This window comes from Colobus angolensis, unplaced genomic scaffold (assembly GCF_000951035.1).
Source record: "Colobus angolensis palliatus isolate OR3802 unplaced genomic scaffold, Cang.pa_1.0 Scaffold31, whole genome shotgun sequence".
In the NCBI taxonomy this organism is placed as follows: Eukaryota; Metazoa; Chordata; class Mammalia; order Primates; family Cercopithecidae; genus Colobus; species Colobus angolensis.
In genome coordinates this window covers 9,645,107-9,667,842 of record NW_012116377.1, presented here as the reverse complement: position 1 = coordinate 9,667,842, position 22,736 = coordinate 9,645,107, and the positions used below count along the sequence as shown (strand labels likewise).

At 44.7% G+C, this 22,736-nt stretch overlaps 1 protein-coding gene across 5 annotated transcripts in view; it reads right to left on the bottom strand.

The window, feature by feature from the left end:
- The window catches only part of MYLK (myosin light chain kinase), a 270,952-nt gene that overhangs the window by 114,586 nt on the left and 133,630 nt on the right, over nucleotides 1-22,736 (bottom strand). For 3 of the 5 annotated variants that reach the window (XM_011950787.1, XM_011950783.1, XM_011950784.1), the window contains 7 exons: nucleotides 14,899-14,947; nucleotides 13,834-13,999; nucleotides 12,318-12,483; nucleotides 10,297-10,315; nucleotides 8,568-9,103; nucleotides 7,782-7,988; nucleotides 856-990 (listed from right to left, as the gene is read on the bottom strand). In XM_011950787.1, coding sequence (XP_011806177.1) covers nucleotides 856-990; nucleotides 7,782-7,988; nucleotides 8,568-9,103; nucleotides 10,297-10,315; nucleotides 12,318-12,483; nucleotides 13,834-13,893 — 1,123 coding nt within the window. In that variant the 5' untranslated portion in view covers nucleotides 13,894-13,999; nucleotides 14,899-14,947. The remainder of the gene's footprint in view (nucleotides 1-855; nucleotides 991-7,781; nucleotides 7,989-8,567; nucleotides 9,104-10,296; nucleotides 10,316-12,317; nucleotides 12,484-13,833; nucleotides 14,000-14,898; nucleotides 14,948-22,736) is intronic. The other 2 variants (XM_011950785.1, XM_011950786.1) reach the window with 1 other exon arrangement.

Below are 22,736 nucleotides of genomic sequence, written 5' to 3'. Positions count from 1 at the left end.
CCGGGAGGCGGAGCTTGCAGTGAGCTGAGATCCGGCCACTGCACTCCAGCCTGGGCGACAGAGCGAGACTCCGTCTCAAAAAAAAAAAAAAAAAAGAAGCTGGTACCCTGAGGGGTGAGGTGTCCAAGGTCACCTAACCACTCAGCAGTGAATGGTGCCTGTGTCTACTGACTCTCCGCAGGGGCTCTTTCACCCTCCCGAGGGATCCATCTCATCAGTTTAATGAACTGTTCTCAGTCTTTTAAAGTCAGAGTTCTCACACACTGTTGAAATTAAATGGTCCTTTAAAAAGAAAAGGGTGATAATATACGGCAAATGATTTTTTAAAGGACCTTACTTGACAAAAAAGAGTTGGCGAGTCTCTATAGGACTATCACTTTAAAAGAATAACTGGTCTGTGAGGCCAGAACCACCTGCCACTAAATAAAAGGTGAGATCCCTCAAGCGACTTCGGGAGTGGTTCATGAGTTTATTAATTTATTTGTTCATTTGTTGACTCAAGAAATATTAATTGAGGGCCTATTATGAGTTTGGCCATATGAAAAGAATCCAACTGCTCGTGCCCCATGTGTCAGGCATCTCATTATCCACTTTATAGAAATGATCTAACTTAATTTCACAACAGCATGATTCCCACCATGCAGATGGAGAACTCAAGGCTCAGACAGGAGTAGTAACTTGCTCAGCCAGTCGGGACCGGGATCCCAGTGCCCATGCTCTCTCTGTGCCCTGTGCTTCCTTCTCATAGCACCGGGATGTCCAAGGCATAAATGGCTCAGAGGAAGAAGTGAGAATTCAGGCACGGCCAAAGGGCCCAGGGGATGGGAGCAGAGAGCTGGAGCAGGGAGCACTCACCATTCAGCAGCCAAGTGATCTGGGGCACTGGAGTCCCCCGTACGGAGCACTGCAGCACAAAATCCTGGCCCTCAATGACGGTGCAGTCCTTCAGGACACTGGAGAAGGAGGGGGCCACCTCCATCACAGCAAGCCCTGTGAGGGAAAAGGACAGGTCAGCTCAGATCACAGCTTGCCCGCTCTGGTGATGCCTGCAGTCACCCCAGCCTCCCAGGCACGCCTCACTGTCCTGGACACCTGGGTACCCTCGGCAGCCTGCCTTTGTTTTATTTCTCTTCACGCTTAGAAAACAGGCAGCGCCAGTGGTGTAGGGACCTGGAGCCTGAAGCAGAGTCACCGGCAGGGGCTTTTTCATAGTCACAAAACACCCTAGCCCTGGAGTGCTTAGAACCTGGAGCCTTCTCGCCTCTGTGATCCAGGTGCCTCCTGTTTGGTCTTGGCTTTTGCTACCCTCGAGCCTCCGGAGAGCTCCTTCTGCCTTGTCGGTCCTGCTCTACTTTCTAGTGTCTCTTATCTTCTTTAATATGTCCCATCAGTGATTACACAATCCTGTGAATATCTTTTTACTTGTATAAGCCACAGGCTTACAGGTGAGGACATTTCCATTTTAAATTATTACGATGATTCTTTTCTAATTCCAGAACGGAAGCAAAGGACTCACACGTGCTCCAGTTTTGTAAGCACAGTCTGAGCCCCAGTCTAGATCAAGGGCTCAGAGTTGCCAGGGACCTGGGGATATGCACTAATGGTGCCTGTGTGTGGTTTGAACGCACATTCTGGTTGAGAGCTGCTGAGCTGAACTTTCCAAAAGCCTTCTACATCAGTGAATTAGGGGACATTTTCTAGTTTGGGGACCTTAATTGAGAGCAATAGGAATAATCTCTTCTATGACAACCAGAACATGCTGTACATGTGTCAAGGTGGCTGATAGCTGAGAAAAGGTGGAACTGGATTTGGTGCTTAGAAGATATATCAATGGTGCTTTTCAAGACAGCCTATTCAATACAGAGATGACAGGAAATGCCATGTTATACTGCAGGGGTTTATGGGCAAGAAAACTAATAAAATTTGAGGGCCTAATATGTGCCAGGTACTTTTCAAGATGTGATTGTGACAATGCCATCAGGTTGTTCTCTTGAGTTCATTTTACAGATGAAGTTACGAATTTCCCATAGTTGAACTCGATGCTGAAGCCAGGTTTTACAGCCAGCTCTGACTGTACAGTTGCACTTTCTCCTCCAGATCCTAGGGGAGGGTAGGCGATGGGAGGGTAGTGGCAAGACAGAGTGATGGTGTACCTGGACAGGCCTGGCACTGAGGAAGGGTCAGACAGACCACCCAGAGGGTGTGGGGAGGCACCCTCTCTACCCTTTCCCTTGGCCAGTGTTGAACTCCCTCATTAGAGAAATGCCTTTTGGGAGTTATCAAAAAGGATATAGGCTTTCATACAAGGTCAAGTTGGGTTAGAAATACACTCTCTTTTACAAGGCATGTGAACTTGGACAAGTCATTTAACCTTACTAAAGATCAGTATTCTCATCTAGAAAATGGGTATGATTTTCTTGTAAGATTGTTGGAATAACTAAATGAAACAATCCAGGTAGAGCATTTAGCACAAAACCTAGCATAGCACATCCTCAGTGAGTGTTAGCTTTTACTATCAAGTGAAAGCTGCACATAGAGACTCCACTTGCAGCAAACATAGTGTAGGGATGAAAGAGAGAGTAGGAATAGAGTAGGAGCTTGAGGGGCTCTCAAGCGGAAGGAAGATTTTCCTTCCTTTTTCAGCATAGGGACAACTAGAGCATGCTTGTAGGGAGAAAAAATAGGTCTCTCAACAAGGGAAGGGGAAAGACTGAAGAAGTGGTGGGGGAGTAAATCATTGTTAGATCGATCCTTGTGAAGATGGGAAGGGATAGAAAGAGAAGTCTTGGGAAGGGAAACAGACAGGTATTCTGCAGTGTAGGAAAACAGAAAGAAGTCTATAGGGGTAGCTAAAAGAACACCCATCAGATGACCTGCTTCATGGTAAACTCATCTGCCAAGAATTAACTAGGATGTTTAGGAACTGGAGAAGTTTTAGAAAAGCGAGTGTCTTCATCAGGAAGATAGGATGTAGAATGGCAGAGTAAAGACCTCTGAAGATCTACTCCTCCATAAAAGCAACAACAATACTGGCAAAAAGAGTCAAAAGCAATGGTTTCAGAATGCCAGAAATTAACCACAGGCTTGCACCATTCTGAGAGCATTCACTAAAAACAAACAAACATCCAGGTGTGGGGGCTCACGTCTTTCATATCAGCACTTTGGGAGGCCAAGGCAGAAGGATTGCTCGAGCCACAAGTTTGAAAACAGCCTGGGAAACAGCAAGACTCTTGTCTCTACCAAAAAAACAAAATTAAAATATTAGCCAGGCATGATGGCATGTGCCTGTAGTCTCACTTAGTAGGTTGAGGCAGGAGGATTGCTTAAATCCAAGAGTTTGAGGCTGTAGCAAGCTATGATCACGCCACTGCACTCCAGTCTGGGTGACAGAGCGAGACTCTGTCTCTAAAAAGTAAAAACAATAAACAACAACAAAAAAAACCCAAACAACAGTACTCTGCCCCTCCACCCCCCAAAAAACAAACAACAACAACAACAACAAAACACACAGCTGAATCTTGGCAAGAACAGCAAGCTATGTGCTTTCTCTCACTCTTGTCCCCCTTGCCCCAGCTCTGGGGTAACTCTGAAAATCAACAGTACCTATGGTACTTGTGAAAATCAGCCACTTAGCAAGAGGTAGGATGGGTTCAGAGCTCCTGAAAAACCCCATCCCTAAGAGAATGGTCACTCTTTGCCCTGTCTGGCAGCTCCTTCAATAGCTCCATTTTCAGGGTTGTCTTTATTTAACCTGACTCAGCGTTTACTCTGTGTGGATGGCCCTATCTCCAGGGTGTTTGTTAAAAACAATCAGTAGCAATTGTTCAATATTACAGCTACTTGAGAGAGCAATATCATTTGGGGCTAACAAGAGTCTGATCAAAAAACTTATAAGGAAAAACTGGGGAATGAGATGTCCAGGACTTTGAAAAACTCTGACAAATTCCTGAGAACTGAGAAGCCCACATAGATGTGCAGGGCAGTGAGCCTGCCCCCCCCCCCCCCCCAGGGAAGATGTAAGAAGGCCCTCCTGTCTCACCTCTGGCTGACTTGGAGCTTTGGTGCAAGCAGAAAGTAAAGGCTAAAGCAGACCTGTAAACTGCTGGCCGGAGCACTGAAGATGGGTGTAACACACACACAGAGCCCCTTGGCAAAGGCAGGGAAAAGTATTAGTTCAAGGTGTTAAAGGAGCTCTCCATTCAATCAATTAGCTGATCACTAAACTAACTAAGCAGGGACTTCTGTGGCCACACATGACAAATAATCCAGCCTTTACAGAATGAGAGAGGATTACTGTAAATCATGTCTGATAAATGACTTGTATCCAGAATATATAAAGAACTCCTACAACTCAACAATAAAAAAGTAAATGACCCAATTAAAACATGGGTAAAGTATTTGAATAGGCATTTCTCTGAAGTAGATATACAAATGTCCAATAAGTATATGAAATGATACTCAAAATCACTAGTCATCAGAGAAATGCAAATCAAAATTGCAGTCAGGCTGGGTGTGGTGGCTTATGCCTGTAAACCCAGCACTTTAGGAGGCTAAAGTGGGAGGACTGCTTGAGCGAGGAGTTCAAGACCAGCCTGGGCAAATAGTGAGACCATTTGTATCTACAAAAATAAACAAAATTAGTTGAGTATGGTGGCATGTGCCTGTGGTCCCAGTTACCCAGGAGGCTGAGGTGGGAAGGATCACTTGAGACTGGGATGTTGAGGCTGCAATGAGCTATTATCATGCTACTGCACTCCAGCCTGGGCAACAGAGTAAGACCCTGTTAAAAAAAAAAAAAAAAAAATCATAGTCAGATGATTGTTAATGGCTATAATGAAAAAATGGAAAACAGGGTGAATGCAGAGGCTCATGCCTATAATCCTAGTACTGTGGGAGGTTGAAGTGGGAGGATCACTCAAGTCTAGGAGTTTGAGACCAGCCTGGGCAACATAGTGAGACCCCCACCTCTACAAATAATAAAAAAAATTAGCCAAGTGTGGTGGCAAGCACCTATAGTCCCACCTACTCAGGAGGCGAGGCAGGAGGATTGCTTGAGCCCAGGAGTTCAAGGTTACAGTGAGCTAATACCATGCCACTGCACTCTAGCCCCACTGACAAAGCAAGACCTTGTTTTTTAAAAAAACAAGGTAGCAAACAAGAAAATAACAAGTATTGGTTAGAATGTGGAAAAACTGCAACACTCATACATTGCTAGAAGAATGTAAAATGGTGCAAAACAGTTTGTTAGTTCCTCAGAGGGTTAAATCCAGAATTACCTTATGACCCAACAATATATGTGGTCTAAACCTCAAAGTTGAAAACAGGTGTTGAAAACAACTCGTACATAAACGTGCAGAGCAATGCTTTTCACCATAGCTAAAAAGTAGAAACAACCACATGGACCTCAACTGATGCATGCATAAACAAAACACGCTATATCCATATGATAGGCTATGACTCAGCCACACGGATGAGTGAGGTACTAACACCTGCTACAACATGGATGAACCTTGAAAACATTAAGCTAAGAGAAAGAAGCCAGACACGAAAGGCCACATACTGAATGACTCCACTTAACATCAAATGTTCAGCAGGGGAAAGCCCATAGAGACAAAAAAGTAGATGAGTGGCTACCAGGGGTTGTGGGGATGGGAGAACAGGGAGTGATGGCTAATGGGTAGGATTTTTTGGGAGGGGTAATGAAAATGTTCTGAAATTAGATGATGGTGATGGCCACACAACTCTGTGAATATATAAAAACCACTGAATTGTATACTTTAAAAGGGTGCCTTTTATGTTACATGAATTATATCTCAAAGTTGTCACACAAAACACAACAAGATAGGGAATCAACCTGAGATGTATTACCCCATGACGCAAACAGGCTAAAAATAGTCCTCTAGGAGACTTAGATAAATTCATAGCAGAAGAAGCCACAGGAGAATCTAGGTGCTCTGGGTACGCCATTAACCTGTGGTGGACCTGACACCATATTTCTGTCCCACATGCAGGGACAGAAACCTGGCCTGGATGATGAGGTTTGATCTCCTAGACCTGTGAACTCTTCCTACCGGCACTCCCACCTCCAAATGGCATGGATAATATTTCTTGTAAAGGAATTCACAAGGATAGTAAAAATCCCAGTTAAACAATAGTTAAAATCCCAGTGAATCAATAGTATACAGTGAAAAGTAAGATGCCCCATTCCTTCCTGTGGATCCCCAGTTTCCCCTTCCTAGAGGGACTTGTGTGCTCTTCCAGAAATGATGTCTGCACACACAGCCATCTTTTGCATGTGTGTACACAGATCTTTTCTTCCTTTTATACGTGAGCCTGTACTTTGTTCCTCTCCCTTCCTAATGCATCTTGAACACGTTTTGGCATCAGTCTACAGGATGCTGTCTGGCATTCTACTATATGGATACATCACTAAGTTTTTTTTTTCTTTTAGAAATGTGCATTAGGAAAATTTTCAAACATAGACAAATGTAGACAAAGCAGTGTAGTGAATTCCTATGTACCGATCTCTCGACTTTTATTTGTATCAATATTATTTTATTGATACTCCTGTCAGTGCTCCCCAAATATGAATTATTTCTAAGTCAAATACAAAAAACCATATCATTTCACCAGTAAATAACTCAGGATATATCTCTCAAACAGATGAACTTATTAAAAAAAAAAAGTAATGAGACCACCATCACATCTTAAAACACCACAAATTCCTTTATATTAAATCTTATCAGTGTCCAAATTTTCTTGATGTTCCCATAAAAACTTTTTAAAGATTATCTCAGTCAGAGTTGGCACAAGATTATCAAAAATTATTGTAATTGTTGATATTACTATATACCTTCTAATCTAAGTTTTCTGTAGGTTGTCTTTTTTTTTTTTTTTTGCTTGCAATTTGTATGTGGGAAAAAAAAATGGGTGAAAGTTATTTGTTCTACAGTTTCCAGCAGCCTGCAATTTGCAGATTCTACTCTTGTGGTATTTGTTAATACACTTCTCAAGTGTATGGCATGGGCAGAGGGCCTACACATGCATTTAGAGTAAGGGGGAAATTTTATAGAGATAGACGGGTACAATAATATTTATCATAGGTATGTTATAATAGTGAAAATGGAAACAATTTAATTAATTCAACAAATAACAGCATACCTAAATTAGATACAGCCATTCCATGCAATATTATATGGCTACTAAAAGTCATGCTTTCCAAGAATTCTATAAAAAGATGTTAATATCACATGAGCAAATTGGGATAGAAAGCAGTATACAAATACCACAATGGTAAGTTTGTATAAAAACATTAAAATATAATTTATTTCTGAGTCATAAGATTATATATTGTTTAAACTCCCCACAATGAACATACATTACTTTTATAAACAGACAGTACAATAAACATAAAAGATGTGGGATCCCACATCATCTCACATTACTCTAAACCTGTATATTTAATGATCACTCAGTTCTCTGTGGTTACAGAGTCACGACACCATTCGAACAGCTGAGGGACCTAGGAAAGGTAGCTGTCAGCTGGGCTGGGCATGGGGCCATGCAGTTGATTTTGAGGTGATTCTGATGTGAACTCCTGATTATGAATCACTGGCCTGGAGCAATATACTTGGCCCTGGCATGTGGTTGGGGGTGACATTTCTGTCAGGCTGTGCACCAAGGCAGGGGACTGCAGGAGATGAACCATCTGCAGAAGGTGAAGCACCCCATGACTGGTTGTCCCACAAAGAATGCAGGGTGACCTGGAGAAGTGTACTCACTTTCCACTTGGAGGGTCCAGCTACAGGACACCTGGCCTCGGGCGTTGGAAGCAGTGCAGCTGTACGTTCCACTGTCCCTGGTCCGGGCTCTCAGCAGGCAGAGGTAATGGGAGCCAGCATCTTCATAAACCTCAATGCTGCCTTCCTGTCTCCTCACGGGGGTGCCTTCCAGGAACCAGGCCACTTCAGGCTTTGGAATCCCTGAAACTACAGGGCCCGGTGAAGAACATGAGCTCCCTGTGCCCTGGAGAGCATCCCGTGCTTGTGAGGTAGGTGGGGAAGGCGTGAGCTGGAGGAAAGGGCTCAGTCTGGTGCGGAGCTGCCCTCCCACCTCTGAGTCTGCTTCCTCACCCTCAACCACACTCCACAAGACGAACCTGCTGAGACAGAGTCAGGGGCCTTGAGGAGGATGAATACAGGGTGATGGGTCAGGTCTCCAGGTCGGCCAAAGCCAGGCAAGGGGACGAAAGGGCGGAGGAGACCAGGAGGTTTGTTTTTTGATGTTGGCAATAACGAGGGTGTTTCTTCTAGGGTGGTAAGAACAGGGCCGGTACTCTATCCAACAGCAAACAACAGGCTACTGTTAGGGGTCTCTCCAGAGTAAAGGGCATTTCTACAATGAGTCCCCCCTCAGGGGAAGGCCCCTGTAAGGTGGTTTTTTAGGGGAGCTAGTCCAAGAAGATGAGTGGATATAGGAGGTGCAGACCAGCTGGGTGCTGAAGGAAGGGAGTGGCCACCAAGGGGGCTACATTTTGGCAACCGGTGACCGTAATTACCTCTACTCACCTTCACATCTGAACTTGACAGTTTGATTTTCTCTGACCTCCTGGCTTTGGGGCTTGCTCTCAAATTTGGGGAATGCTGAATCCTTCTGGCCCTCCACGGGGATTCTCCTGGTAGCAGCCTTGTTCACAACGTCTTGGCTCCCCAGGCCAGGCTGCCTGGTGGGGAAGGTGGCTGGACGGGGAGCAGCTGGCCTCTTCCTCTCTTCTCCAGAAGGCGATAGGGCCCCCAGGCCTGGTGCTCTTGGTTCCGGCTGAACTCTTGCGGCCTGCAGGGTGATGGAGCTGGAAGTCGTCTGAAGGACCGGGGTCTGCGGGGCCGTTCTGGGCGAGTCCTTGCATGACTCCAGCTTGGGCTCCCTTGGGGGCTGAGGCTGGCTGTTTGCAGCCCAGGCTGGGGAGCCACCTCTCTGGGGGCTGGAGCAGTTCTTGCTTTCGGCTGCAGCCTCCAGACTGTCCAGTTTCAACTCCTTTGAGATTACATTGGTCACCTCCCTCCTGACGTCGGAATTGGTGGCTTTTGTTTCTCTCCCAAATGACCTGTGTGGTGGTGAGGGTGGGGGTAGGGTGGGTGAAGAGAGGGGAGAATAGAATGATCATCTGGTTACTCACAAACATTACTCATCACAAGCACGGATTCCAGGGGTCACAAAAGCCCACAAGTTAAGAGCAAGTAAGAGCATCTTTCTCTGCAGTGTGTCCAGTTTCCCAAGCCAGAGCACAAACAGCCATTCCCGACATGTGCCTGTCCTGCAGCCCTGCAGAGCCCAGCTTTCCCTACATTTCCCTTCTCCACTGGTGCCTCCCTAGTTCAACCCCTGCCTCCGGTGTCCCATGTCCACTCTACCTCTCTAATCTACTTTCTATACAGCGACTATAGTCGATCTTTTAAAAACATTCATCAAATTATGTCATTTCAAGCCCGAGAATTTTCCAACAGCTTTTCCATGACATTAAGAACGAAACCGAGCCCCACATGAGGGCCCACAGGAATGCCAGCTCTGGCTGCTCCTGATCATACAGACACCGTCCCACCACTCACCAGGCTGTGGCCACACTGGCATCCTTCTGGGTCCCCATGGGCTCACCTCTTGGTTCAGTTTCTACACACTATCCCTGCTTTTTGGAGCATACTCCCTGAGCTTGTCTTCACCAGCTAACATTCCTTTGCACAGGTCTGAGCTCAAATACCAAGCTCCAAAACGGCTTTCTGGCCCCTGTATTCTAATCAGTGCCTTCCTGTTGTCCTTCCTCACAGACACATCCCAGTTGGTAACGAGCATTCGTGTAGCTCCGCCTAAGTCCTCCTCTACGCCCACCCCTGCACACCCAAGCATCTAGCACTGAGCCTCACACACAAGAAAGAGGCTCCTCCTGGGTCTGGGCTGCATGAGTGAACAGGTTCCGCCCTGGAATGAGGAAGGTGGCCTTCTCAGAGCAGTGTTCTTCCTCAGGACGCTAACCAGAGAAAAGACTGTATAGATACTGAGAAAGGTGGTGACACTGAGTTTTCCAGTCTCAATACTGACAGCAACCTGAGATAGAACCTGTGTGTCATATTACACTAGGAGAACAAGACAAAACACCCAAAATAAAACAACACCCTCCAAAAGGCCAGTTCTTCTGCCCCATAAGATGATTCAGAAATTCAGGGCATTTCTCGATAACATCCCTTCTTTCCTTGCAGGGCATTTCAAGATGGAAAACGTAAAAGTCACAAAGCCTGGACATACCTGTTGGCACTGTCCAAACCTGGAAAAAGGGGGAAGGGTGGAAAGACTGTTAGTAGAATGCCGTATGCACCAAGCTTTCCCTCCCCAGGCACTTCCCCATCACCGTGGTCCCACCCTACTGGCTCCTTCCAGCTTCCCTGGTGCTGAACGTCTTTGGCCTGTGAGTTCCCCCCAGCCCTGGAGAACATTGTCAAAACTTCAGGTGCTGTCCTTTGGGCTTTTTAATAGTGGCTGGTGCTACCATACCCTGAGGGCATGGAATCTGTTTCTGTTCACTAAACAGAAGGAAAAAAAACCAACCCAGGGACAAACAAACATCTGAAATTCCAAACCCAAACGCTGTAGCCTACCATTGTACAGAGAAGCACACTGTTAATGTTACCCAGTTCTCCAAAGAAAAAACATAAAATACATATTTTTCCTGCCATATTCTTTATCAAATTGTATCATGGTAAATTTCAAAACATACAATAGTAGAAAGATATAACAAACCCTGAAAGCCATCACCACGATTAAGGACATATCACATTTTGCCGGTCTTATCTATCCATTTTTGTTTTCTTTTGTTTGTTTTTGAGTATTTTAAAACAAATATCAGGCACCATATTTTGTCATGAAGTCCACCAGGAGGGAACAGCTTTTAACTCAACGCCAGGGCAGGCACACATTGCTCTGGGTGTCTGATGGCAGTTCCTTATCCAGCAGTGAGCCACCAAGTCAGGTTCTCTGGTCAGGACAGGATTTCTTGTTTTAATGATGTCAAGTGAAATAGAGAATACCAGCGCGCACTGTGCACAGCACAGTCAGGATGGTTTCCTGAAACTTGCTTACCTACGTATACACGTTCTGGGTTGCAACATACTGTGAAATATATTTCTCTCTGTAGATTGTGAAAAATATCCAGGCCAAAAAAAGTAACAAGAGCAAGGAGGAATCGTTTCTGAGAAGAAGGAGATGCAGAAGAGAAAAATCAGAAGAAAAGAGGGGGACAAAGAAGGAGGAAGGGCTGAAAGCCACTTCCCTTCCTGACCCCCGAGTTCCTGCTCCAGTAAAGTGACATGCAGCCCCTTCCCCATCCACGCACTCCCTCCTCAGCCTGGACTTCCTTGACCTCCCAGAAGGACCAGCCTGGACCTCCTCAGGAACCAAGGAAGTGTAAGGAGGAGACGTGTTCAACGAGACTTCCAAGGAAGAACTGACAGGGCTGATGACTCAAGGAGAAAGAGGCAGGGGTCAAAAGGATGCTGGAAAGTCCAGTCTGGGTGTGAAGAAACATGGGAACCCTGGTAGAGGGAGTCAAGTCAAAGGATCGCCTGACTTGAAGGACAGAGTAAACTATGAGTAAATTCTGGGCAGGTTAAATTTGGGGTGATGGCAAGATGTTAGCAACATTCATTCTTCCATTTGGCAATCAAAGATACAAAAGCGAGTCCAGGTAAGAAGAAAGGACTGAAGACATGGAGGGGGAGAGTAGGGGAACACAAGGGAAGGTGGCAGCCAAGTGCAGGGCATCTTCCCCATGGCCAGGTCTGTGCTGCCCCTGCTCACCCTTTCTTCTCGTCAAAGTGCCCCTTTGACCGCCAGGTGCCCCTGGCGGCCGGGCAGTGTGGCTCACGCCTGTAATACCAGCCCGTTGGGAAGCCAAGGCAGGCAGATCACTTGACGTCAGCCTGGCCAACATGGTAAAACCCTGTCTCTACAAAAAATACAAAAATTAGCCAGGTGTGGTGGCGCACGCCTGTAGTCCCAGCTACTCAGGATGCTGAGGCAGGAGAATCACTCGAACCTGGGTGGCAGAGGTTGCAGTGAGCTGAGGTCATGTCACTGCACTCTAGCCTGGGCGACAGAGCAAGACTCTGTCTGAAGAGAAAAAACAAAAAGGATCTGCCCCCGGGGAGTGCCTGGGTGTGTGAGTGGGCCACGTGTATACACACACAGGTGTGCAGTGAACAAGCAGCTCCTCTAGGAGGGTGTGGCACCAGGCAGGGATCGTTCTGCGCTAGCCCTCCACTGGTCGATACCTTGGATGGAAAGTTCAGCTGACATCGAGGCCTTGCCTGACCCGTTCACCACCAGGCATGTGTACACTCCCATGTCATCTTGGTTGACTCCATGGATTTCCAGAACCTGCATCCCGTTCTTCTCAGACATAGACACACGGGCACTCGGCTGCAGTGGAACGTTTCCCTGTGGATGGCAATGGGGTAACTTGGTCATACAAATCTGCTTCCCTTCTGGCTGTGTCCTCCTGCCTCCTGCCAATCCTGGCGGGACAGACTCCAGGGCCTGGGCAGCAGCACCGTCTGCTGTGGGCCCTGTCACTGCGCTCGGAGAGCCGACTTTAAACAGTTCAGGGGCCCTGATTTGAGGTCTATGGATGTGGTGTGGTGCTCTGTCCCACTTAGAGCAGATGCCTGGAAACAGTTTCAAAAGGAGGTTGAGTTTGAGGTAGGAAATCCCATATTCCTCACTTCAGTTTTTCCTTAGCTCCTTTTAGTCTTTTCCTAGGGGAGTTTAAGAGAATTACGAAGCAGGTAAAAGGTGTCAATACCCACTTTTACCCAGGCATTCCATCTCCGAAAAACCTATTCCCTTGGCCATGACTCTACCTGTTCCCCTTGGATCCTTACTGCCCTGTTTAACAGCCATCCCCAACACCATGCCACTGCCTCCCTTGCCCACCCACCTCTCCCACTGAAGCTTCACTTCCCTCAGCCCTGAATGATTTATAAATCCCTTCCACATGGAGCCTCCTGACAATATTTTGAGGCAGGTGGTATTATTTCTGTCTCACAGATAAGGAAACCAGGGTTCCAAGAAATCAAATGACTTATCCAGCTTCACAGGCTTTATAAACCAGGGAGCTGTGGCTTGACACCTAGTACCCTAACTTCACAGTCCACTCTCTTGAGATTGTCAGGCTTGTCTTGACTCAGAAGTTTTCTGTTATCTTGTGAGTGTGAGAAATGTCAGAACACTGTGTTCTGAGTAACAGAGGGAGAGCTGTAATGGGGGCAGGAACATGCATCACTAACAAACATACAGAGAACCCCTGAGAACTACCTGAAACAGGAGGAACAGAATCAAAAGACTCCTACTAGTTGAAGGGTCTAACCCTGAATTTTCAGGGTCGCTAAGGCTGTGATGTGGTTTGGCTGTGTCCCCACCCAAATCTCATCTTGAAATGTCACTCCCATAATTCCCATGTGTTGTGGGAGGGACCCAGTAGGAGGCAACTGAATCATGGGGCGGGTTTCCCCATGCTGTTCTCATGATAGTGAATAAGTCTCACGTGATCTGATGGTTTTACAAAGAGTTGTTCCTCTGCACATGCTCTCTTGCCTGCCACCATGTAAGGCATGACTTTGCTCCTCATTCGCCTTCTGCCGTGATTTTGAGGCCTCCCCAGTCATGTGGAACTGTGAGTCCATTAAACCTCTTTCCTTTATAAATTACCCAGTCTTGGGTATGTCTATTAGCAGCATGAGAACAGACTAACACAGGCTGGATCAGGGTCAGGGCAGACAGAAACCTCACCTTGAGCCAGGTGACCTGCGGTTGGGGCCGGCCAGTGATCTTGCAGGAGAATCGTCCCATCTGTCCTTCTTTGACCACAACTCGGCCCAGCTTGGTAGCAAACTTTGGTGGGCACTCCCCCCAGATGCTAGGACGGGTCTCCACTGCTGGAGCTGAAAATCTATCTCTGTAAGGAAATTGGTAGAGAATCCAGTCCCAGACAAGGCAGCAATTCAACCGTCCTCTCTCCACCTCACCCAAAGGCACTAAGTTGAGGTCAAAAGCCATCCAAGTGTAGCCTTCCCAATTTTATGCCTCAGAAACTTTCTCATGCTCTCTCTAGAAAAATGTGTGGCACCAAAACCTATTTCCTCTACCTCTTGGGCATGCAGCTAGACTTCATTTACTAGCCTGCCTTGCAGTTGGGTATGCCTGAATTTCACTAAGCTCTGGCTGAAAGCCTGGATTTTGGCCAGGAAACCATAAGCGGAAGAGCTGTATGCCACTTCCAGGGCCGACTCCTAAGAACCTCCTGTGAGGCTCTGCAGTCTCTCGTCCACTCTGCTGGTGAGATGCAGAAGGCCCAGCACGGGCTCAAAGGCACAGAAGAAGAAGCTATAAAATGGAAGAAGCCTGGGCTCTTGGAAGATAATGTGGAAGGTTCTCCACCTGTTCCAGGATATCTGAATTGAACTTTCCTCGAGTAAGAAACAAACTTTCCCTGGGTTGAGCCATTGTGATTTGAGGCTTGTCCATTACAGCAGCTACTGTTATCCGCCTCTTCTGGGTTTGCTTATTTCAATCTTCTGACTACTGCCTTGATTGTTAGAGTCCACTGCAGACTCTGGCCACCTCTTCCACTTCCTTAGCATTTAGCAGCTGGGCCAGTCAAAGGGGCCAATCACAGAGGCAGCCAGGTCAGGAGGTGCTGTGTAAATGACATCATATCTCATTGCACTAGGCTCCGCACTGTGGTTGTTATAACCTAGGAGAAGAGCCAAGAAGACTTACTCCCCAGACCTATCCTGCTCAAGTCAGCAGGAAAGCGATCCAACCCTTACTCTGTCTTGAACATCCAGGACTTACCCCAAAGTTTTGGAAACAGCAGGTTGACCAAGTTGCTTTGCAAAACTTCCTGCAAGAAAAAGGGTTGATGAGTCAGGTCTGAGCCACAAACTTGGAGCAATGAAAGTAAAAAAGATTCAACAGCAGGGGTGGGTACGATAGTGATGGTGATTATTAATCTTGATTGAGCATGGGCTGTGTCACTATGGATACTATGGTAGGTGTTTACATACATTATCATGTGAATTTCTTGCAATAGTTTTATAAAGCTGATACTACATTATCCTATTTGTTAAACAGATGAGGGAAATAAGATTCAGAGAAGTCATCCACACATGGTCATAGAGTCAGTAACAGTGCAGAAATTCACCCAGGTCTGCCAGATTCTAGAACTCTCAACCACCCTGCTGAGTTGTTAGGTGGCATGCTCTACTTTCCATTTTGGGGATTATTTGGGGTGATCCAGGGCCTCTCCAGAACATTTTCTCAGTGAAAGGGAGGGAGGGAGATGTCCATGCCTATCTCTTACCACACCTGTTCTTGACTGACACAATCAACACTCCATTCTTCCACTTAAGGCCTGGCAAGTAGCAGTAAGCTGAAAGGGAGCAGGACAGATCACTGCAGATAAGCTACAGCAGAGCCAGCACCTCCTGCAGAATCTGCAGTGCTGCCACACTGAGCACTGTCAGTCCTGGGCAAGGCGCTGCTATGCCGGGCACTGGCAGTCAGTCCTAGGTGAGATGATGCGGCCATAGTAGGCACTGTCCTACTGGGTGCTGCTGATCCTGGGTGAGCTGCCGCCATGCTAGGCAGGAAGCCATTGAATAGCAAAGCCAGCAAGGCAGCTGGGGTCAGCTCCTTTCATCCAGCTCCTGCAGCTGGAGGGATGATTAACAACGTGACCACGAAATAACTCTAAAGTAGTGGGAGTTTTATTTTGAGGGGTGTGGTGAGAGGAATAGGTCATTTCTGAGATGATGATCACCCTGAAAGTTGTTCTCCTTTTGCTACAAGCTGGGGATGCTTATAAAACCCTACCCCAGGGAGGGTAGAGTCATCCTCTGATACCAGCAGACAGTTGCTGTGGGGAATTTGCAGGGTGTTTACTGCAAAAGGGCAAACTTCCTTAACTTTGATCACATTTATATGACTGTGTAAGAACATAGGTGTGGAGGAGAAAAATCATGGCTGAGTATTTTCATCAGCCACACCTGGTTTAAGGTTCCACCAGAACCTTAGTGAAAAGGGATTAATAACAAACACTCGCATCACATTTAAGTTGTGGCTCCATATAACTGGTGATTACTATACAGGCATTTCTGTTTAACATTACTTAGTGAGCTCTGTATAGTTTTCATTTTTTAAAGTGTTTTGGTTTTTGTCATTCCATTCTCTATTCAAAAGTAACTTCTAAATTGATAAAAGGAGAGATTTATTTTGAAAGGACCCAACTGACAGTCAAGATGCTGGACCCTCAGACACTGCCGGAGGCAGAGCCAACTGTCCAGTCCTTCTGGAAATATCTGAGCGAGGAAAAATCATACGCTTTAAAGACGCTCTGCTCTTGGGCCAGCACCTCCGTTTCTGTGACTCCATTCAAAGGAAACAACGCTCAAGTTAGAAAAGAAAGTTTACACAGGTATTCGCTTTGATCTTGTTTGTAATAGTGAAAGTTAGAAGCAACATAAATGTCACTGAGTAGGAAGAAAATAAGTAGTTAGGTAAAATGTACAATTAGACGTCTTATTCTGCCATTAAATTATGTTGAAGAATATCTGAAACGTGCAGGTACATGTTAGGATACTATCTCATTCATTCCTCAGCACACTCCACATGGGCTGTGATCCTCTCTGTGCCACTGGGCTCCATCCCAACCACAATCTTGTCAAACCCAATGGTTGACACTCTGTATCCATCTCACTCAGAAGCTCAGTAGCATTTGACACAAGGTCCCACTCCCCTTCAAAGTGCTTTCTCTTCTAGACTTTCCTGCTTTTACCAGGTTATCCATCTTCTCTCAACCTCCTTCTCTGCTCAACCTCTGCATGCTGGGGCACCCTAGGGCTGAGTCCTGGGCCTCTCCCCAGCTCCATCTAATTTCCCCCAGGAGGTCTTAGTCCCATAACTTTAAATATCATCTATATGCTAAAGACCCCAACCCATATCCCCGCTGGAACTTTTTATTCACTCATCAGAGGTATCCAGAACAAATCCCAGCACATTGTGGGTATTTAAATATTTGTTAAATAAATACATTTTGTGCAGAAAAAGCAGCATACAAAATTACCTATTTAATGTGATCATAATTAGGTAAAACTAAAGTACCCAAAGACAGGAAAATGACCAGAAGAAAAGGTATCATGTTATTAATACTGATTATTTTGGGGGTGGTGGGACTCGGAGTAATTTTATTCAGCTGTATTTTCTAAAACCTATAAATACAATGGTAAAGAAGAAACAAAACATGAAAAACATCATCTAGTTGCAAAAAAAGGGGCAGGGAGGAAGAAAGTAAAATCTGGCATCCAAATAGAGGATGGATATGGCCTTCTAAACATGCTCGATACAACAGCATTATCCAGGCTCTAACATTTCACCACACAATATATGTGTACCATCCATTGCACTACCCACGCTACTGTATCAGTCATTTCATCTGGGAATAAGGATTTCATAAAAATTAAACTAATCAACTGATAAATGGTTAAACAAAATGCGGTATATCCATACAATTAAGTATTATTCAGCTGTAAAAGGAAGGAAGTACTAACACGTGGTACAACATGGATGGACATTGAAAAAGTGCACTAAGTGAAGGAGCTCAGACCCCAAAGGCCATGCATTATAGGACTCCGTTCATATGAAATGTCCAGGAGAGGCAAATCCATAGAGAAAGATGGTGGTTCATAGTTGCCAGGAGCTGGGGGAGGAGGGGATGGGGAATTAATGTTCAATGGTTATGGGGTTTCCATCGGGGGTAATAAAAAAGTCCTGGAATGAGACAGTAGTGATGGCTGCACAACCCTGTGAATGCACTTAATGATAACTGTACACTTTAAAATGGTTAAAATGGCAAATTTTATGTTAGGTATGTATATTTTACCACAATAAAAAAAAATAGACTGAACATTTTAAAAAGTCTTGGGAGCTAAGCATCTTAATCCAAAAGGCTTAAATTCCTTTGTTCCTTAAAAAATAAAATAAAAGCAAAAACATGGCACTTCTCCAAAGAATAGCAAAAGAATGCTGGGGAGAGATACTTCTATGTCAGGGTAAGAGGGTATGATGAAAACGTAACACATAAAGCAGTCAGCTAAAAATGGAACTGATGGATGCTTATTTTAATATGAGTTAACAGAGAGTTCACATCTCTGTTAACTCATATTAAAGAATTTGGGCTAAAATTACTAACAAAAAGAATTTGGGCTAAAATTACTAACAGGGTCTATTTATAGGAAAAATCTGAAGTTGCAAATTGTTAGATAAGGCAAAATTAATTTTGTAAAAGTATGAAAATCTGGCAGAACAGTAAGGTTATGTAGAAAAATAAGTGGAAAGGGGATTCAAGTAGAAATGCAAAAAATAGAAGAGTGAGTTAAGAGAATTGGTGAGGACAGAAGCAAGTTGCTGAGAAAAAGGAGAGACCAAGACACTGATGGTATTTGATCTTAGATTTTTCAAAGACAAGTAAAAGAGAATGCTGGCAGGTCTTAGGATTGGGAAGTTCAGTGGTGGAAGGGATAAAGTAGACCTAGCTCTGTTTGTCAAGTGATACAGAAAGACTGAATCGGGTCAGAACATACTGCTCAAAAAGTGAATAATGTGATCAAAATTGAAAGGAGCCGAAATGCTTCTAAAAAATGTGTGGCGATATAATTTATCATCCAAACACAGACTCTCAACACTGAGAGAGATGCAATTAATAATTATGCCAGGATAACAGGAGAAAGCTAGGACTGTTGCAGGAAAAGTGGGGAGCAGTCTCCCTACTTGTAACCAACTTCAAAGTGTTTTTTGAGGATTACTTAAAATAGTGATTTTCCACTCTATCAGAACAAATATCTTCTTTTTATAACACATATTAACTGATACCCCCATGCCACCCTGATCAAAATTCCCTTCTAATCACACATATACATATGTGATAATTTCAAAAAGAAAATAAATGTAAAGCCTTAACTAAAGCATTACAGTGATATAGAGGGAAAGTGAATTATAAAAATGTGGATTTCAATATGCAACTGTTCAAGTATGACTATTTCAATGTCAGTGCTCAGGCACATTAGAAGACAATGAAATGGCTGATTCTTGCATTAACTCCTAATGCATGTTTAGATCTAAAAGTGAGTGATGAAAAATCATACTGTACAAGTAGCACAACAAAGCGAAAGAGCACAGGTCTACAAGTGGACACTAGAATACTCAACTAAAAAGATGTATTATATAAAAAAGAAAGAAGAAAATAACTTTAAAAGAAGATAACATAGCAAGACAAGTTACAGACCACTGAAGTAGAGAACATTTTTAGAAAGATGATTAATGTATTAATGTGGTGTTAAAACAGTTCTCCGTTTTATGATATGGGGTTGAGTAGTGAAAAAGACACCACAGTAAAAGTTATCACAGGATTTCAAAGTAAAAATCCCATCTTACCTTGAAATATACATTCAGTGAATGGTTTGAACAAAGGAACAGTGATAATAACAAGAGACTATAAAGAAGACATGTATTAGGATGAAAACAGCAGTCATCTCCAAAAAATAATGTCAATACATAATCGTTTTACAATATAGATTTATTACTGTTCCCTGAAGTTTTAAAAAATGTGAGATGGCAATAAAAGTCAATAAGATGCCTACATTTGATGCATCTCCATTAACTTAATACTATTTGCTTCTAATATTAAGAGTTTTAAGTCTCCTCTGGTCCACATTTTCAGGGCAATAGTGTAGTAACAGCACTATCTATATAAACAATTATATGAGGTAATTATAGATATAGATAGAAATGTTACACTTCATTTAGTAGAAAATTTGTGCAGTGTAAATTTTTCAATAATTTTGGAGCTATAGCTTCATTCCTTTTAATCTTCCCTCTAGACGATGACCATTTCTTCAGTTACTGGGCTTGTTTTACAATGTCTTGAAGAGTTTTTTTATATATATATTACTGAAGACTAAGGAACCACCGATTTATATATTTGTGGCATCTGTTCTGGTAGGATTGTGAGGAACTGGGAAAATATTCTTGCTGTGAAGCCCATCCTGTACCCCTAGTGCTTGCCCCCTGAATCCGGCAACTCTCCCAATTACTGGGAAACCAAAAGGACCACCATCTCCTAAGTGCCCCCTAGAGGGTGATACTGTCTCTGCTTAGGGCCAGTGGCTTAATAAAACCTCTGGAGAAGTGCCTAGAACCAGAATTTCTGGTTGAATATTAAACTTGGTATTGAAGCAAAAAGGAATGAAAAAAGTCAAAACTAAAGGTCACTGAAATTGCTCAATATGAATAACATTTTTGCAGAAATTCTCCTCTTTGAAGCACTCTGCCTTTCTTTTAAAGCTCAGATATTATTCTGGATTTTATTGTACATGTCAGTCTGCTTGTTGAAGCTCTGACTAGTGCTTATATATACTAGGAACTGAATCCCTTTCTTAGTGCAGGGGATGAAGTCCCAAAGGCAGATACAGAGGCAGTCAACAAATATTTACTGAGCTCTTTCTACAGGGCAGACCTATCATGGCTCAGGCCCTGCGCTAGTTTCCTTACCCTGGGGATTCAGTAACTGATAAAAAGAGACATGTCTTGCCTTCATGGAGCTTACAGTTCTAGTGGAGAAGGAAAACATTTAAAATACTGATTTACAATTTATTTATGTATTTTTATTTTTTATATATTTTTGAGATGGAGTCTCATTCTGTCGCCCAGGCTGGAGTGCAGTGGTGTGATCTCGGCTCACTGCAGCCTCCCCATGCCGGGCTCAAGTGATGATTCTCCTGTCTCAGCCTCCTGAGTATCTGGGATTATAGGCACCCGCCACCATATATGGCTAATTTTTATATCTTTAATAGAGATGGGGTTTCACCATGTTGGTCAGGCTGGTCTCAAATTTCTAACCTCAAGTGATCTGCCCACTTTGGCTTCCCAAAGTGCTGGGATTACAGGCGTGAGCCACTATGCCCAGCTTTATTTATAATTTAAACACAAATAAGTTCAAGTACAAAGAACTGTGAAGCCAGGCATGGTGGTAAGTGCCTGTAGTCACAACTTCTCAGGAGGCTGAGGCAGGAGGATTGCTTGAGGCTAGGAGTTTGAGCTTTATTGTTCTTTATATCCCAGCACAAAGTTCAGTAAAATCTGAGGAATGAAGAAGAGGCTAGAACTATAAGCAACTGGGAAAAGCCTAAATCCACAAAGGGCCGGGGGTGGAGATGGGAGAAGGAGGTGGAGGACTATGAGATGGAAAAAGAAGGAGGCAGCCTCAGTGGCAAAAATCTAAGTTGGGCCAGCAAGGGCAACCCATGCATATTTTGGAGGGAAAAAGAGGCAAAGGCAAAGTGGATGGTGAAGCTAAAGGAGGGAAGAGTCCACCTAAGGAAATTTGGAAGTCATCATTCAAGAACAGAATGAGGCCGGGCATGGTGGCTCACACCTGTAATCCCAGCACTTTGGGAGGCTGAGGTGGGCGGATCAAGAGGTCAGGAGTTCAAGACCAGCCTGACCAACATGGTGAAACCCCGTCTCTACTAAAAATACAAAAACTAGCTGGGTGTGGTGGTGTGCACCTGTAATTCCAGCTACTCAGGAGGCTGAGGCAGCATTTGAACTCCAGAGGCGGAGGTAGTGGTGAGCCAAGATCACGCCAAGCCAAGATTGCGCCACTACACTCCAGCCTGGGTGACAGAGTGAGACTCCATATGTGTGTGTGTGTGTGTGTGTGTGTGTGTGTGTGTGTGTATACAAAGCCTCGGTCTGCACTGCAGTGGTTTCAAGCGGGTGTAGATAGCAGGAGCTGTGGCACTGAGAGGTGGCTGGGGGTATGGGGGAGGTGTGCTTGGACCATCTGGGAGGGGAGAGCCAGGCAGATGGCTCCAGCCCAGTCAGTGTTTTCAGCAGCCCTCCAGGTGATTCTGATGCATGCTGAAGTTTGAGAATCACTGTACTAGGTGGAATATATCACATATGTAATTAAATCCCTCCTTGCTACTCCAAGAGTGGTCTGTGGACCAGCAGCATGGCATCAACTAGAGGCTGGAAGTACAGACTCCCAGGCTCTGCTCCAGACCTTTGGAATCAGCATCTGCTTCTCAACCAGATTCACCAGGTGATTTCTGTGCACATTCATTTGCACTAACAAATCCTGTAATGTGGGTGATCCATCTGAGGTCTGGATCTCCTCTAGGGGCTGCCAGTTTGGCTTTCCCTGGGCTCCTGAGCTTATGGCCTTAAAGTTAACCCTTTATTACCTGCAGTGACTCTCTGGTCCTTGAAGTGTCAAAGGCCTTCTCAGACTGAGACCACTGGGGCTGGGGCACACCCACCATTTGGGCACTCACTCTACCTCATGTCTGAGGCTCACTATGTGGATGTGTGATGACCCAGGACTACTCACCACCTGTTAGTCTGTTCTCACATTGTTATAAAGAAATACCTGAGGCTGGGTAATTTACATAGACAAGAGGTTTATTTGACTCTTGGTTCTGCAGGCTGTACAAGAAGCATGGCACCAGTATCTGCTCTTGGTGAGGGCCTTGGGAAGCTTACAATCATGGAGGAAGGTGAAGCAGGAGCAGAAATGTCAGATGACAAGAAAGGGAGGAAGAGAGAGAAGGGAGAGGTCCCATACTCTTTTAAAC